Below are 18,591 nucleotides of genomic sequence, written 5' to 3'. Positions count from 1 at the left end.
ATTACAGTGAGACTCTCCAGTTTGATCAGCAGAGAAAAAAGATATCTCAAACAAAATATGACGGAATTTCAAAAACCTTAGTGGATCCCAAAGAGCTTACTAAAATTTAATGTTTGCTTTGATTCCTGCTTTGCTCACTCTTGGCGTTCTCTCCATGAGCTTCATGAGGTCATCACCTGAAATGGTTTCCAACAGTCTTGAAGGAGTTCCCAGAGATGCTGAGCACTTGTTGGTCCTTTGCCTTCACTCTGAGCTCCATCTCAACCCAAACCATCTCCACTGGGTTTAGGTCAGGTGACTGTGGAGGCCAGACCATCTGGTCAGCACTCCATCACGCTCCTTCTTGGTCAAACAGCCCTCACACAGCCTGGAGGTGTGTTTGGTGTCATTGTCTTGCAGCAGGAGGAGCAACCACTGCACCAGCGTAGAGTTTGGTAATCAGTCCAGAGGTCCAGAAACTTCATCCTGATGCCTAATTGCAGTCAGGGTGATGCTGCCAGCCCATAGATGTCTGTGCCTCCCTCCACTGATATGCCTCTTGGGTCATTACTGGCCCACTATCAAACTGGCCACGCAGAACGATGTTACAACTTCTCTGGACCCTTTCATATCTGTCATATGTGTTCAGGGTGAAAAACACAGTCTGCCAGTGGTGGCCTGATAATTCTGGTATTCTATGGCAAATGTCAATCATGCATGGTTCCAGTCAGTGAGTACAGGGCCTGCTAGAGGACATCAGGCCCTCAGGCCACCCTTATAAAATCTGTTTCTGATTGTTTTGTCAGATACAAGTACAGGTTACTGGTCTCTTCTCATACCAGTAGTGACACTGGTATGAGGAGGAAAAATATCAGTGTCCCCCACCTGTAAAACCATCCCATAATGACTGTAAAGAGTCTGTAGGATCTGGTCATGAAACAATCACAAATTAATATTTTTTAGAATAATTTCCAGAGTCATAACACACAGCCAGCAAAACGTGGGAAGTAAATTCCAGGAAAATAATGAAACCTTGCATAAAATGCCAGTTAAAGTCCAAAACTCTGTGACCTGACCCCAACCACAGTGTGGGCTGTGGACTATGTGGAGGTTGAAGTGTGGACCCAGAAGCAGACGCGTGGAAACAAAAGTTTAACCAAAAGCGAACCGTTTATTCAAGGCTGGTGAGCAAAACAAAACAAAAGGCAGGAGCAAACTAAAGGAAAACTAACCAAGACTGAAGTGGAGAAACTAAACACTGGAACAGGGAAAACTTGGACATAACTGTCATGGTGGGGTACACCAGTGTTATGATGAAGTGGACCAAAGTGCAGACAGGGAAGGAGGCAGAACTAAGTTTTGAAAAAAAGGCAAGCTGTTTATTTAGGCTATAAACGTGAATACAAAATGAAAGCATCATGAGCAGTGGCAAAAACTAAACTGAAACCAAACTAGGAAAACTAACTGACTGTGACAAAACTGTGATAACTTTGAATCAACTGTGATAAGACCTGAAGGGAGGCAACGCAGACGACCTGACACTGAATAAAGAAAGACAGAGGACTTAAATACAGACAGGAGGTGATCAGGGGAAGTGGAAACACACGGGGGAACAGCTGACTGAAATGAACATAATGATGCCATGGCTAAAGTGAAACTAAACAATGTAGGGACAATGAACAAAAGGAAAGTCACACAATATATACACAGAGGGATGATAAGGGAAGTGGAAACACATGAGGACACAGCAGGGACAAATTAGATGTGATGAGACAGGAGAAAGCAAAACTGAACACACTGAACACAGGACACGAGACTTTCCAAATAAAACAGGATACAAACTAAGAGACACGGCTCGACACACAGGGACCGACATGGGGACACTGAATGAATCACAAGGAGGGGAAACATCAACAAAACACAATGATGTGACTATGGCGACTATGGAGGAAGACCAAATACAGACGGGAAATTATTTTTGATAAAAGTAATATTAATTTGACTAATGGACAGGCAGTGATAAACAGCAAACAAACTGCTTCGCTTTACAGTCTTTGTTTTATCATCTGCAACTCCTGCAGTGTGAAACAGTCTTGGTATGTCAAACATAAAAACATTTTAGATACCGCTTCATCAGGTTACATATATATACCGTATTTCTTCATCAGAGAATCTATAATGTATTAAACTAAAAGTGTACACCTGGTTTAAAGAGTATTAACTAAATAAGAACGTGACAACTTTCAGTCATTAATGTAGCAGAGACAGAGTCTGACTAAAGGGACATCACAGTGAGACCTGTTTGATCTGCAGACACAGTCTCTCTCTACTAAGAGTGTGTTTGACTTTAATTTTCACACAAATGATTCAGCTCCTCTAAACCCTCCAACAAACATTTACAAATGCTTAGAAACATTTTGTGTTTCTAATTACTAATGTTCCCCAGCCCCAGCATTCCCACAAATCTGTCTGTTTCCTTTTTTTAAGTTTCACTGTCTGTTTTCTAAACTTCGCTGATGCAGCTGGTCGTCTTTGTGTGAATCTGCGTGTGAAGGTAATCGAATCAGTATGTATTTTTTTCTGATAATATCAGCTGTGTGCAGCTTCGCTCCAGCACAAACCATAGCATTGTTCATGATGACAGATATCAACGAGGTTGACTTGTAACACCGCAGTTATGTGAGCCGTCATTTGTAAGCCTCTTAAACTTTCTTACACTTTTACACAAAGTTTTATGGTAGTGCTTCTTCTTCTTTGGGGATTTTTGTTCAACAGACTGAAAAAAGCTGTAATATATTTTTGAAATATATTTAAATTGGTATTTAAAGGACTATAGCATATTCTAATTAGATTTATGATACTGTGTTAAGACAGTAAAATTGTGCATGAGTGTGTTTGTGTGTCTGTCTGAATTTTGCTGGTACTGCACTGATTGATGATTGTTGATGATCCACCTGACTAGTATAAATTAGAGTTTTATATAACAGAACAAATTTGATATCTTTAAAAATATTTTTTTAAATTCTTGCTTACTAGCTGACACTAAATTTCTAACTGATTCCTCTTCTGGGACACCCACACTGTGTGCAGTTTCATCTCAGCCCACTGTGTGATTGCACATTAAAGGACATTTCTCCCCAAATTCAATAAGCTCAGTGGATTCTTGATTTTGCTCGTCTACTCTACAGCCTGGATAGTTTCATTTCAAACTGCTGCCGTGTTTCTGCCAAATTAAAAAACAGTTCTACTCAAATTCAACAAGGTTCAGTTAATAAACAATGATTAACAAAAGATTTTGTTCATATTTCATTATATAATTCTGATCCATCAAAAATATTCCTTCTTAGAATAATCCTTTCTCTTATTGAAGATCGATTTATTTTTCTCATTTTGGTCATTCCTATTAACTCAGCCATTTCCTTAATCAATCCCACTCCACCGCCCCCAAAACCATGGGAACACAGAGCAAGGAAAGCACAAAGTACACAAGAAGACGGGGACAATAAATACACACTGGATAATGAGACGAGAGGCAACGGGTGAGAGACATGATGCAGGAGAAAACTACAATAGTCACAGGAAGCAACAGTTAAAACAATAAAACAGGAAAACATGGAGAACAAGGCTTAAATTACATAGAGGAGAACAGACTGGACAGGGGAACATGAGATAGATAAATGCAGACGAGACTGAGACACTGATGGGAACAAATCATTAACCAAATGGGGGAAGTAAAACTCAAAGCTAAGTTCACAAGACATGAGACGATAAAAAAGAGGAAATGATACACAGAGACATACGCAGACATGTAGAAAACAGAAAGGAAAATATAAGTGAATGGGAAACATGACAGATGGGGAAATCAGACAATGACAGACAAACAGAGAGACAAGACAGACAAAGGGACATAACTGAAGTACAGAAAGGGATCACAAAAGCAGATATTTAGTGTTACAAAACCAAGAAGACAAACTACAATATGAAAACAGGGTACATGGGATATAGTAAATCCTAAAGCAAACTATTAACCATCCTTATATACAAAGAGCCAAACTAAAACACAAAAGACTCTCGAAAACAAAAAGGCATCACAAAACCCTGAGGAAAAAAACAGCGATCCTCCATCAGCTTCAGCTTATCCTTTTCAGGGTCGCGGGGGCGCTGGAGCCTATCCCAGCTGTCATAGGGCGAGAGGCGGGGTACACCCTGGACAGGTCGCCAGTCTGTCGCAGGGCCAACACACAGGGATAGACAACGATTCGCACTCACATTCACTCACACATTCACACCTAGTGGCAATTTGGATTATCCAACTAAATATCCCCACAAGCTGCATGTCTTTGGACGGTGGGAGGAAGCCGGAGTACCCGGAGAGAACAGCGATCCTAACAAATAATATTGCAGTGGTTGGAGATGGAACTTTGCGGACAGGTAGTAAATGGACTGATTCTTATATAGTGCTTTTCTACTCTCCTGGAGTTTTCAAAGTGCTCTATACAACAGGCCTCATTCACACAAGCACTTCTAAACACAAGTGCAAACTAATCATCAGAGGGCAACTTGGGGTTAGTATCTTGCCCAAGGATATTTGGCATGCAGGCTGGGGAAGCCAAGGTTCGAGCCACCAACCTTCCAATCAGCAGCTGATCTGCTCTACCACCTGAGCCACAGCCACCCACTCATCACAAGTGGGTGAGGCTGGTTCTGATATGGTGCTTTTCTACTCTGAGCATTCAAAGTGCTTCATACAAATGACTCATTCAAGGACTTTTCCTGTGCAGAAGAGTTTTCTATCTTGGGGTTAGTATCTCGTATCAAACAACCAACCTTCCAGTTACTTCGTGACCAGGGGCCTGTTCTTCGTACCTCGCTAAGTAAGTTAGCTGGATTTGATTGTTGACGATTTCGCGTGATCTTGGATCGTTCGGTTCCCCGAAGCTCATCCGGGACTTGCTGTCGTAGCAACAGAGCCGTAAGCGTAAACCTGCTCGGGAGCAGGTTTACTTTATGTAAACAGGATTAGATCACGGCCACGCAGGTATGTCCGCTTCATTTATATGAAAGCAACAGCGATATTTCACCACTGTTTCACCATAAATAAATAACATCAATGTAACTAAAGATAATGCAGCACTTGATCCTTTTATTGATGTCACACAGATACATACAGGTCATTTCCTAAAAAAGGGAAATGTACTATTAACATTCTACTACATGTATGTGATTATTACAGATGTAATTCATATTTCAGAGTAGTAATTGTAAATTACTTCGTGTAATCAAGATGAGAGACCACGGCTATAAAAGCGAAGGTGGATTTGGGAAGCCTGTCGCAGCCATGTCCTGTCCGTATACGCGAGCCACCCATTGCAGAAGGTGCAAGATTGATAAGGAGAGTCCTCAGAATTCAGCGTATATTGCGGGACAGACAGGATCCTTTAGCTCAGCGCGACAGTGTGCTCATAGAGAGATATCGATATTCCCGTGAGGATATTATTCACTTAACCAACTTGTTGACAAAGGGGTGCAGGACCACCACCTGTCTTTTTTTGCTCTGCCCTTTTCTTGGTTGCTGTTATAAACAAACAAACAGAGTATTTCAGGGTCTCTTTCCAAGAGACGAAAAGCAATATAAGTGATAAATATTACCATTCTGTAGAATATTCTTATATTTCACTTTTACTTGTTCCCATGTTCTAGTGGGTCCTGTTGTGGCTCTAATGTGAAAGGGGATATAATATAACATATTATAATATAATATAATGTAATATAATATTGGATAATATAGTGTGATATGAAATTACTTACGAGTTTAATTTGTCAGCAACTTTCTGCCAGCCCTCGCTCCTTGCTTTTGCAGCCTTTGCAGTGTTCCCTTGCGTTCTGATTAAACTCTGATACTCCTGAAATCCCTCAATCAGGAGTTCTTGCTCTGCTGCCGAAAAATACCGAGCGTGCTCCTTCGACATTTTCGCCGACCAATCAAAGGGTTGCCGATCAATGTTTCTACTATCGATGCGTAGCCCCTGTTAAGCCACCCAGTGATCTCACATTACTTCATCCAGCTGTACTAATCGTCAACAGCAGGTGTGTTCGGGGAACCGGATTAGCGAGCTCACGGTTAGCGCGATGATTTGGTCTTGGATGTAGTAAGTGACGTACGAAGAACGGGCCCCTGCTCTAACTCCTGAGCTACAGACAGAAGAGGAGTTTGTTAAGAATTTTATGACAACTGTCAAAGTTTTTTTTCTATTGTTTATTAAATGAATCTTATTAAATTTGAGTAGAACGCTCCTTTTATTTCTCTGAAACCTTGCAGCTTTTGGTGGTTAAACTGCAAATATATAGAGAAGGTAACCCAGAGGAAGAATGCACAGAGACTTTAAGGTCAGCTATCAAGAATCATTTTTACGCATTTTGATGCAATGTTATGATATTTGATGTTGAAATTGATTAGAAACGACTAATTTCATTTCTACAGAATTATGCAGTGTGGGTGTCCAAGAAGATGAATTCAGAATTTCATGTCAACTATCATATATGATTGAATACAGAACCTTCATACACCTACCTGAAACCATTTAAATGACATTATTGAGTTCCTTCAAAGTTTCTCCGTTTGAACAGAGTTGTTCTTTAATTTCTCGTGTCTCAAGCAGCAGTTTGAGGTGAAACTATGGATGCATGAAAGAGCAGCTGAGCCAAATGACAACTGAATTTCAACTATAAAAGATGATTTTCAGAAATATTTTACATTTTTTGAAGTTATTTTAGATTTGAATGAATCATGAATGAAGAAGCATTACCAGAAAAATTAAGAAGAAAAGACAACTTGAGTGAAAAACAAATGACACTGTGGCTTTATTTCTGTTAACTTCCTGAAAACCATGTGTGTTGTTATGTGTGTGATCAGCAAAAAGGGATAAGAAGCAGCACTACCGTAAAACTTAGCGTTGAAGCTCAAGTTTGGCAGATAACGGGTGGCAGGCGTGGCTCACACTTGACCACGGTGTTGGAGAAACTCTGAGCTCCGGGTCTTTATAATCACTCTGCGGAGCTCACAGAGACTGCAGGGAGGACAGGAGGACAGAGCAGACTTTGTGAATTCTTTTTTATCTTAGATGTAATATAAATCCAACACAGGCATCTGAGGAAAAGGATCGTGCTACAAACTTTTGTCTCTTCCAACAGAAAGCAGAGGAGTGGAGTTACTCAGAGACTGACTGGATTAAACACACCAAAGGTTTATATTCCAGTTGGACCGTATCTCTTACCAAGGTCTGCACTACGTATCAGGATTTGATCTTATTCAGGTAATATCAGGGTTCTTATAGGGGTTTGTTCACAATAGTAACTTATGCAGCCATTTTTCAGTCTCACTGACCAAACTTTTTACAACATGCTGCATTTTTAATAGTAAACTTCTGTTCAGTGCTTTTCCTGTCACACACTCATACATGTGTTTTGTCTGCAGCAGCAGCTGTGTTGTTGTTAGCTTGTATTATCTGTTTAATCTCTTCAACATGGTTTTAGTTTTCTTTGTAAAGTCAGCAGCTCTGTCACTTTTCTCTGATTCCTCTTCTGCTCGACACTCAGCTGACACTCAGTTTCATTTCCACATTCATGAAGTTGTTGTCCAAGCGAATCATAGGCTCCATGATCGGTCAGCAAACTGTGTCCAGGCAGACAGGTTGGATAAGAACAGGGGTGTCAAACTCAAATACACAGTGGGCCAAAATTCAAAACTGGAACAAGGTCGCGGGCTAACGTTAATATTTACTGAAAAAAAAAATCTTCCTCCAGATTTAAGAATGAATCTTTTCTTATGGACTCAAACAAGTTTTGCTGAAAAACTGAATATGGAACAAGCAAAGCTTAATACTAAACAATATATATATTAGCTGTATAATACCAGTAGGCCAGCTCTAATAATAATTTAGTATTGGCTTCGCGGGCCAAATGTAATTAGGCTGCGGGCCAAATTTGGCCCGCGGGCCAGAGTTTAACACCTATGGATAAGAATAACAGATTTATGTTTGATTACGCCCGTTTCCAATTCAGTTCCAGTCATTCCTGGCCCCAGGAGGTTGATGGGGGTGGGAGATGGGGGGCAGTGGGTTGTAAGCACAATGTAGATGAGTGGAGGCTTAATGTACTTAAACTTCCAGTCACAGTGAATCAGTGTGTGTCAGTGAATGCATCATGTGTGCTTCATGGCTCCATCTAGTGGACTGATAGTAGAAGTAGAGCAGCTGATGGCAGCTTCCTGTGCCTCACACTGCTGTCTGACTGCATTCAACTGATATTTGGACAGCACACATGATGGAAAGGAGGATTTTGGTTTATGTGCACATGAATGATTTGTGTTTCCTCTGCAGGTGAAGGTAGAAAGTGTGTGTGAGCTGATGTGAATTGAGCAGCATGGATCAGTGTGAGGACAGAGAGGAGGGAGTCCCTCCCTCTAAAAGCACTCTGTGTGGGGAACATGAGAGCCAGACCAAAGCTCAGAGGTGAGATGACCATCTCTAACTGTCCATGACTCTTCTCCATGTCACAGCTCAGCACTCACATCACTGCTCCATCATTATTCACACTCATACCTCTGTGTGTGTTGTTTTAAAGCCCAGAGCTGTGGGGCGTACCAGGCTCAGCTGGACATAACGCTGAAACTAATCCAGAGCCTGGACCTGAACCCAGCTGTGTTTCCTTAAAGAGCAACGAGTCGAAGGATGCTGCTGTAAACTTTAACAAAAGACTGTTATGTGACAAAGAGTAAGTACATTATTTTTATGAGTTTCACATTGTTCATCATGTCTTTAATTTAATATTTCCAGTTTTTCCTTCCTGTCTCATGAAGCTGTGACATTTATTGTTTTTCTTTTAGGATCAATAAGAGGCCAGAATCTCCTGGACCTGAACCCAGCTGTGTTTCCTTAAAGAGCAACATGTCGAAGGATGTTGGTGTTTACTTTAAAGGCTGTTCTTCTGCTGCTGAGAGGTAATGTGTGTCTAGATGTTGTTCCTGACTCTGTATTTCTGAATAAATCCTCATGTTTAATATCAGCTCAGCTCTTTTTCACACACATTTCTATGTTGGTATGTGAAGCGGTGTGTGTTGGAGTGTTTCCACAAACACAGCAGTCAGAGTGGAAAGAGTGGATGTTGTAGGAGGTGTTTGTGTAGTGAAGAGGCTGAGTGTCTGTAGGACTCCAGCTGCTCCAGCAGGTGTCTCCTTTGTGCTTTGCTTCAAACACAGTGTAGGGAGGAGCTTCCACTCAGGTCTTTCAGGTGTTGCTGGATGGAGGAGGACAAATAGTTTTTCCCTTCAGTGACACTTCAGCAGCTCAATGTTCTGGGAGATGTTTGTCTTTATGAAGGTTTATGGATTCTTGTTCTTACTTTGGTTAAACTGAGCAACACATTTTCCATCTAACATTTAAAGTAAATTTCCAGGTGAATAAAAGATCTGCAGCTGCAGCCTCTGTGATGTTTCACAGTCTGAAAGTAACAAATTCAACCAGAGTTCAAACAAAGGCTTAATATACGTGTGTGTTTGATATAATGCCAACAAGTACAAACAGGTGTTCTTACAGGTCTTAATCACAGAGGTCTGATAAGTCTGGTGACTTTCACACTCAGCAATTTTGCTGCCTTTTATTTTATATTGGCCTTTTTAAAGCCCTTCAAAGTCTCCCACATTCATACAGAGCTTTTAACACCAAACTCCTTTACAGTCCTTCTCCTCTCACACACGATCACACGACTGATTTGTCTGCAGCAGCTGTGTTACTGCTAGTATTTTATTATGTGTGTAATCTCCTCATATTGTTCCTGTGGTTTAGTTTGACGTCCTTCTGCAAACTCAGCTGCTCTGTTGCTGATACACGTCTCCATGAATATGATTGATCAGATGCTGCCAACACCATGTGTTTCATGTGAGCGCTCAGCTGAAACCCTGGGTTGACTTATCGAGTTAATAACAAGCTTCACGTGACTGTGAATGCTAAAGTGAATCCAGATAAAGGAAAGAGACCCTGCTAATGTTGGACTCACTTCTTAGTGTAGATCCCAGGAGGAAGTTCAACATAGCCATTCTTTGTGCTAGCTCGACCAAACCTGAGACCACAGTGCAGGATAATGATCATCATCTGTCTCTGTCAAGGACATTTAAAATCCACAAATAACAAACATAATTATATTTGATCATTAAAAATCTCTTTTCACTTAAAAAAGCATGAGCACACTGGTGGATTACAGAAACATGAAAACTCGTTAACAGTAAAGTTAATTTAGGCGTAAACAAAGTGTCAAACATACTGAAGTAGAAGGACTGATGTTTGTGTTAACCCTCACATGGGCTGTACAACATTATATAGGGAGACAAAAACAGAGATTATCGTAGCCATCGCTCTCTCGCATGGACGTGGCAGTCTTGCTGTCTGCTGCGAATCCTCCCCGTACCTCCGTGACCTCGTCTGGTATCTGCTCCCTCCTCTGTAAGAGACAGTAAAGGAAAACACGTCTCTGCCTAGTCTTGAAAATCTAATCTTATCATCCATTGTTCTTCTAGGGCCTCTTCTTCTTGTGGCCTCAGCTAACTGCTAATATTTAAATGGCTAACATTAACATGTGTGCCAGCCAGGTTAACATTTATGATGAACTATGATTAATTAACTGATGTTGAAACTGGAGCTTTACTGACCTCTGAAATTCCTCCTAAAGTGTTATTCAGTGTTGTGACAGTCAGCTGCTTCAGCTGCTGCTGGGATGGGCTGTGGCAAAGAGAACAGAGAAAATCCAAATCAGAGTTTTTCTCTGAATTAAAAGGAAACAACAATATATTCTACATGGTGAAACTGATGGTTTCTGGTGTTTGGGTCTGTTTTTCTGTATTTATGCAGATAAAGTGTAAACTCAGATGAATTATACCATCAAATGTTAAAGGAAAATATCAGGATGAGTGTCTGTGAGCTGAGAAGGACGTGAAGCGAGCAGTTTATCCCAGAGCTGAAGCTGCTCTGTGTGCAGAGATGAGCTCAGATTCCTGCTGTGATTGATCAACAGTCACAGAAATGTAGACTTGTAGTTATTACTGCAGTATGGTCACAGCAGATACTGATAAACATGTATTATGAGGATGGATGATCAAGTTTCTCACTCTCTCCTTTAAATCTCAGTTTTTTTCTTCTTCACAGTTTATCTGTTAATTTATTAATGAATAACACTGAAAGAGTTTCTGTTATATTTCCCCTTGAACATCAGCTTATTAGGGCGGCATTAGGTAATAGCCCCCCTCCAAAGAATGAATAAATGAATGATGATAATAATAAAATGATTCAAAAGCAGAGCTCAGAGTGGTAGAATGGTCAAACATGGATCCACGGGTGGTTCAACTGCATTTGGTGACGTGACCAAAGTAAATCTTTCAAATAATCCCACCATCAACGGGATGTTGTCTCCTTTACTACGGTTACTTTACTTGGTCACCGTGTGAATTTCTTTGAAATGAACCAAATTCTTTTATTTGTTGGTTGTTGCATATTTAACCTCTACAGTCAGGAAAGGAGGAGATGAGGCCTCAACAATGTTGGGTTGTAGCTGTGGTTCAGGTTAGAGTGAGTGTCCATGGAATAAATGTAAGTCAGTGAACTGGAAACATGACTGTGTTCAAACTTTGTTTTCCTTTTTATAATGAGTCTAATCAAACGTGGACAGAAGTATCTCCACTGTGACTTTTCTGTGTCACCATCAGAGCTTCTGCACAGTGTTGTCAAATCTGGATGTTTGTCACTAACAGTCACTGATTGTAGTGATAAAGAAATGTGTTCACAGAGGGAGGAAGAGGAAGAGGAGTGGTGTTTGTGAGGAGGAGCAGCTGTCCTGCTGTGCTTTGTGTCAGGACGTCCTGAAGGATCCAGTCTCTACCAGCTGTGGACACTGGTTCTGCAAACAGTGCATTTCCTCATACTGGGACCAGTCTGCTTCATCAGGAGACTCCTCCTGTCCCCAGTGTGGAGAAAGATCCAGAAGCAGAGCTGGACTGCAGACAGCCAGTCAGAGCAGCTGTGTACAAAGTAAGACTGAACATCTGTCTGCTGATGGACTCATTTCTGAAAACTGGACTTCTTGTGTTGTTCAGACATTGAAGAGTTTTCTTTCTCTTTAGTCTCATTGTTTTTCTTTCTTTCAGCAGATGTTGGTCTGCAGGAGGTTTTAGATGAACATAAGATCAGTCTGAGAAGGAGATGTGAACGTGTGACTGAAGGAAGTGATGAAACAGGAAGTAGAACCCTCCTCAACACCATCTACACTGAGCTCTACATCACAGAGGGAAAGAGTGAAGAGGTTCATACCCAACATGAGGTGAGGCAGCTGGAGACAGCTTTCAAGATGGACGCCCTCCATGACGCTCCAATCAGGTGCCAGGACATCTTTAAAGCCTTACCTGACCAACAGAGACCTATCAGAGTGGTTCTGACCAACGGCGTGGCTGGTGTTGGAAAAACCTTCTCAGTGCAGAAGTTCACTCTGGACTGGGCAGAGGGCTTGGAGAACCAACATGTCAGTGTGGTGGTTCTGCTTTCATTCAGGGAGCTGAACCTGATCAGAGATGAGCAGTACAGTCTTCTGGAGCTGCTCCATGTTTTCCATCCAACATTACAGAAGGTCACAGCAGAGAAGCTGGCTGTCTCTCAGCTTTTGTTCATCTTTGACGGCCTGGATGAAAGCAGACTTTCATTGGATTTCACCAACAGGAAGCTGCTGTCTGATGTCACACAGAAGTCATCAGTCAGCCAGCTGCTGACAAACCTCATCCAGGGGAATCTGCTTCCCTCGGCTCTCGTCTGGATAACTTCCCGACCCGCAGCAGCCAATCAGATCCCTCCTACATGTGTTGACAGGCTAACAGAAGTACGAGGCTTCACTGACGCCCAGAAGGAGGAGTACTTCAGGAGGAGATTCAGTGATGAAGAGCTGTCCAGCAGAATCATCTCCCACATGAAGACATCCAGGAGCCTCCACATCATGTGTAGTATCCCAGTCTTCTGCTGGATCACTGCTACAGTTCTGGAGCACATGTTGACTACAGAGCAGAGAGGAGAACTGCCCAAGACCCTGACTGACATGTACTCACACTTCCTGCTGGTTCAGACAAAGAAGAAGAAGAACAAGTACCATGAGGGACGTGAGACGAGTCCACAGGAGCTGACGGAGGCTGACAGGGAAGTTCTTCTGAAGCTGGGGAGGCTGGCGTTTGAACATCTGGAGAAAGGAAACATCATGTTCTACCAAGAAGACCTGGAGCAGTGTGGTCTGAATGTGACAGAGGCCTCGGTGTACTCAGGAGTTTGTACAGAGATCTTCAAAAGAGAGTGTGTGATCTTCCAGAAACCAGTCTACTGCTTTGTTCATCTGAGCATTCAGGAGTTTCTGGCTGCTGTCTACATGTTCCACTGTCACACCAACAGGAAGACAAAGGTGCTGAAGAACTTTTTGGGAGATTTTTGTTATGATTCTGACTTTGATTTTGACTATCATGATTATACTAATTTGCTTCGGTTTCCCCACATTAAACCATCTCTGGATGATTTCCTGAGCAGAGCCATTAAGAAATCCCTCCAGAGTAAAAATGGCCACCTGGACCTGTTTGTTCGCTTCCTTCATGGCCTCTGTCTGGAGTCCAACCAGAGACCCTTAGTAGGTCTTCTGGGTCAGACAGAGATCAGTCCAGGAACCATCCAGAGAGTCATCAACAACCTGAAGTGGATGAACAGTGATGAAATCTCTCCTGACAGAAGCATCAACATCTTCCACTGTCTGATGGAGATGAACGACCTCTCATTATTTCAGGAGATCCAAGAGTTCCTGAAGTCAGAGAACAGATCAGAGAAGAAACTCTCTGAGATCCAGTGCTCAGCTCTGGCCTTCATGCTGCAGATGTCAGAGGAGGTTCTGGATGAGTTGGACCTGCAGAAGTACAACACATCAGTGCTGGGACGACAGAGACTGATTCCAGCTGTGAGGAGCTGCAGAAAGGCTGGGTGAGTCCAGATGTGATCATTAACATCATTGATCAGTGTAGCTTAGTAGTTTAATGTCGAAAATAAAATCAGATTGTAACCACAAAGTGTTTGTGTCCGTACGCTGCAACCTTCCACACCATTCCTTTATTGTACAGACTCAGCAGCAGCTCCATGGATCCCAAATCCAAGAGTGGAGAACAGATTTGAAGTGTGTCACATCCATGCAGTCACAGCTGTTTCCACCATGTTTCCACTGATATTAATCCTGTTCAATGACACGTTTCATATCAGTGAATATGTTCTTTAGGACGTCCACTGACATTTAGTATTTAGTATTTATTTATTTATTGTCATTGTCAAGAACAATGAAATTGCGTTTGGGGCTTCCATACAACCCCCAAAAAAAGAAGAAAATAATAAATACCCCTTAAAACCCAAGTGTACATATTTAATCCAGTGTGACTCCAATGCAATAAGACAATCCTTAGCAATAATGTTCGTAGAAATTCAGACAAAGACCTGAGAAACATGACAAAATACAACAATGCAACCCATTCAATATTATTGTACTGTGAGATATGATATCAGATATGATAGTTATCTATTTAAGAAAGGGGGGGGGGGGGCAGGAGGGGGAAGAGAATAAAGATATGATGCACCAATGCAGACCAGTTCATTGCTATTAAGAAGTTGGATATGGTTATTGTCCGTGAGAGGGGGGCAGAGAGTTCAGGAGCCTCACAGCCTGTGGATACAGGCTGTTGGCCAGTCTGGATGTTCTGGCCTGTATAGACCTGTACCTTCTCCCTGAGGGCAGCAGATGGAAAAGGTGGCGCGCAGGGTGATGTTGGTCCCGCAGGATACTGTGCACCCTCCTCAGACAGCGAGTGGGGAAGATATTACTGATCTCTGGCAGACTTGTTCCAATAATTCTGCCAGCTTCTTTCACCACCCGCTGGAGTGCTTGCTGATCGGCCTTGGTGCAGCTGGGGAACCACACTAGAAATCCATACGTCAGAACGCTGCTGATGGCACAGTTGTAGAAGTTCAACATCAGAGATCTGGGAATGTGTGCGCTCCGCAGTCTCCTCAGGTAGTAGAGGCGCTGTTGGGCCTTCCGTACAACTGAGGTGATATGGTTGCCCCAGGACAGGTCCTCGGTCACAGTTACCCCCAAGAATTTAAAACTGCTCACCCTCTCCACCGCCTCACTGCCAATGAAGAGAGGCAGATGGTTGTTATGGCCCCTCTTCCGGAAATCTACAATGATCTCCTTGGTCTTTTTGGTGTTTAAGACCAAGTTATTGTCGTGGCACCATGACTCTAGTTGTTGCACCTCTGTCCTATAGTTTGTCTCATCATTGTTGGATATAAGTCCGAGCACTGTAGTGTCATCTGAGCATGTTTAAGTGTCCTGCTGGAAATCACTCAAATCATCCATGAAATCCATGAAAAATCCTTTTAGTGTTTCTAACTTCACCCTCTGTCCTCTCTCTCTCTCTCCATCCTCCTCACTGCTTCTTTCACTGATAATCACACAAACATCGTATTCAGCTACAAAATAACACAATAACATCATCTGATGATCATTATTATAAGAGCAGGATCCATATTTGATATCAGAGTAACACACTGCTTGGTTATGTGCAGTCATCATCAGTGACTGTGGGTCAAACAGAAGCTCTCTGATTGGTTGCTGACCTTGGTCACCTGTCCACTCTCACCTGTTTGTGTTTGCTCTCTCTTTGCTGTCTCCATCCTCTCTCTCCTTTCTCTCCCTCTCTGTCTTTGTACGTCACTCAGGTCCAATGGAAACAGTGACATTTACAAACCAATCAAAGACAAACTGATCCATGTCAGGTTATAACAATATTCAAAGTGAATACAGGCTGCTGCTGGACACAGACAGGTAACATCATTTTGACTTGCTGTCACCTGGATCTGGACTCATAAACACTGAAGCCCTGAACAGGAATACAAATCATTTTCTGCCAACTAGCGACACACCAGCAGATAATGGCTCAGAAAGCTAAAATGAGCCAATCATTTCTGTGTTTAGTTCCCCTGAAATCAGATCTGATATCAGCAGCTCTGAGTTCATTCATCATTATTGTCCAGTGATGAGATTTCTGCTCCGTTTGGTAACAGTCAGCAGGTTTTTCCTGCGTGTGGACGTGAACAGTCGTACCTGACAGCAGGTAGCAAACAGAGATCATCTTTCCAGCTGGAACTCTTCACTGAGCTGAACTCATTCAAAATGTTCTGGAGTCAAAACAGGAAGCAGTCCAAATGTGTGTCTTCACTCTGACTCTGGATCAGATCTTAGTGACAGACTGTGGACATTGGGGCGATCGTGGCTCAAGAGTTGGGAGCTCGCCTTGTAATCGGAAGGTTGCCGGTTCGAGCCCTGGCTTGGATAGTCTCGGTCTTTGTGTCCTTGGGCAAGACACTTCACCAATTGCCTACTGGTGGTGGTCAGAGGGCCCGGTGGCGCCAGTGTCCGGCAGCCTCGCCTCTGTCAGTGCGCCCCAGGGTGGCTGTGGCTACAATGTAGCTTGCCATCACCAGTGTGTGAATGTGTGTGTGAATTCACTGGATGACTGGATATGTAAAGCGCTTTGGGGTCCTTAGGGACTAGTAAAGCGCTATATAAATACAGTTAATAAAAAAATTATGGAAGCCTAAATGTGACACCATCTTCCTCCTTCATCTGCAGATTAAAGCCAAACAAAGATTCTCATTAAAAGTCTGCAGGTCTGAGAGAGACTCAATCGTTGTGTCATGTCAAACACAGTAAGAGGAGCTGAAGCACAGATGTGAAGAGCAGATTCATCAGATTATGACCTCACTCTGTTTTGTCTTCATATACATTCAGTCTGTGTTTATAATGCAGATTTTCTGCTTTTATAATAACACATTTTATATTTTCTATCATCACAGACTGACTCAGTGTCGACTCTCAGAGTCTCACTGTGAAGTTGTGGCCTCAGCTCTGAAGTCCAACCCCTCCCATCTGACACAGCTGGACATGAGTAACAACAACAACCTGCAGGATTCAGCAGTGAAGCTTCTGTGTGCTGGACTGGAGAGTCCAAACTGTCGACTGGAGACTCTGAGGTGAGTTCACTGACTGCGGCTGTTGTAGTTTTTCTATATTTCAGGTCTTTGATGTTTGAAACTTTCTTTAGTTCCGAAATGTTCAGGATGTGTCTGAAGACAAATGTGAAGAAGTTTGAGTGCTTTCAGAAATGTTGTCTTTCCAAACGACTGAACAACAGTTTTTCCTTTTGGCTCCAAACAGAAGTGACAGACTTGAGCAGGGTTCATTTAAAGGCTGACAGAAGTGGAGTGGTGACGGGGAGATGTTTGACAGGACAGTGTTTCAGCCTCCACAGGTTCATGTTGTGCTCCATCAGTCAGTGAAGATGAAGTCAGTGCTGATGAGGCTGTAGAGTGTGTGAGGGATGTGAATGAGGATGATGAAGATCTGATGATAGCAGATAAAAACAGGCTGCAGAGACTTTGAGCCATACAGGGCACACAGTGTGTGTACAGAACAGCTGAAATCATTATGGAGGCCTCACTGGGATATGGAAGCATCACAGTACAGCTTCAGTGAAGCATTAAAGTCTCTGATATGAGATGAGAAATGAAGCAGCCAGAGCTTTTTCATGAGTGGAAATCCACTGTGACTGTGAGCTGCTGCTACAGCCTCCAGATTAGCCAGCAGCTCATCCTGCTCAACATTTCCTCACCAACTTTAATGGAAGTGTGATGTTTTCAGCTGGAGTGATGGTCAGGGTGGCCTCCCTCTCCTCTTCTTCTCCTCTTCCTCTTTCATTTGTAAAGCCACTTCTGCTGCTTTCATTCATTTGGAAGTCCTGTAGCTGAGTTTGGGAGAGACTAACAGCCTCGGCAGCAGAGGGGAGAAAGGCTGTAACACCACCACTTTACTCTGTTCTACCTGTCACATCATTTTATCAGGAAACAAATATGCTCATGTTTTTACTATGTTTGTCTTGAAGATGTAAGAAGATCACATGGTGCTTTTTATTATTGTGTTGGTTTGTTTCCTGTCTCTGGGATGGAGCCCAGCTGTGCGTGGCCCCTGGGCCTGTGGTCAGAGTGTGTGCTGGATAATCCGGCCCAAGATGAGGCCAAACTGACATGGGATGAAATGTCTGTCACATAATTGAGCTTAGTGTAGTTTCATTTCTGCACAATTTAAAAACAACCAAAACTTTGTTCTGTCTTTTCTATGATATACTGTAGACTTTCTTTGATACTGTGTCCAAAAGGAGCAGCTTTTACTTTGAAGGGGAGGCGTCCCTGTTTCCTCTTCAGGTTGGATGATGGAAGCAAATGAGTGTGTGATGTTCTTTCAGTGTTGCACTTTGTAGACGCTCCCTGAGCACTGGTCTCACAGCCAGCTGCACATAGAGACCAGTGTTGTTAGTCCAGGTCAGAAGATGACTTGTTGGAATGAAAATGAGCTTGTAGTTTGTCTGCTTTAATAATGTGACTGGAAAAAGGTGTTGGACTTCAAATATGTCCATTTCTTTCACACTTCACCTTTAAAAGTGAAGCC

At 42.5% G+C, this 18,591-nt stretch overlaps 2 protein-coding genes across 2 annotated transcripts in view; both read left to right on the top strand.

The window, feature by feature from the left end:
* Window positions 1-18,591, top strand: part of LOC146634628 (protein NLRC3-like) — a 223,074-nt gene that overhangs the window by 94,514 nt on the left and 109,969 nt on the right. The gene's annotated exons all lie outside the window — the stretch shown is intronic.
* The window catches only part of LOC146634633 (protein NLRC3-like), a 29,249-nt gene continuing 18,997 nt past the window's right edge, over window positions 8,340-18,591 (top strand). The window contains exons 1-6 of the mRNA XM_085378012.1: window positions 8,340-8,489; window positions 8,602-8,751; window positions 8,864-8,977; window positions 11,812-12,053; window positions 12,170-14,021; window positions 16,944-17,120. Of these exons, the coding sequence (XP_085234138.1) occupies window positions 8,401-8,489; window positions 8,602-8,751; window positions 8,864-8,977; window positions 11,812-12,053; window positions 12,170-14,021; window positions 16,944-17,120 (2,624 nt within the window). The 5' untranslated portion in view covers window positions 8,340-8,400. The remainder of the gene's footprint in view (window positions 8,490-8,601; window positions 8,752-8,863; window positions 8,978-11,811; window positions 12,054-12,169; window positions 14,022-16,943; window positions 17,121-18,591) is intronic.

This window comes from Diplotaxodon limnothrissa, linkage group LG3, assembly GCF_057381915.1.
Source record: "Diplotaxodon limnothrissa isolate DT_005_m linkage group LG3, D_limnothrissa_male_GT1.1, whole genome shotgun sequence".
Taxonomy (NCBI): domain Eukaryota; kingdom Metazoa; phylum Chordata; class Actinopteri; order Cichliformes; family Cichlidae; genus Diplotaxodon; species Diplotaxodon limnothrissa.
Note: the sequence above shows the minus strand (reverse complement) of the source record. Positions and strands in the feature narration are given on the sequence as shown.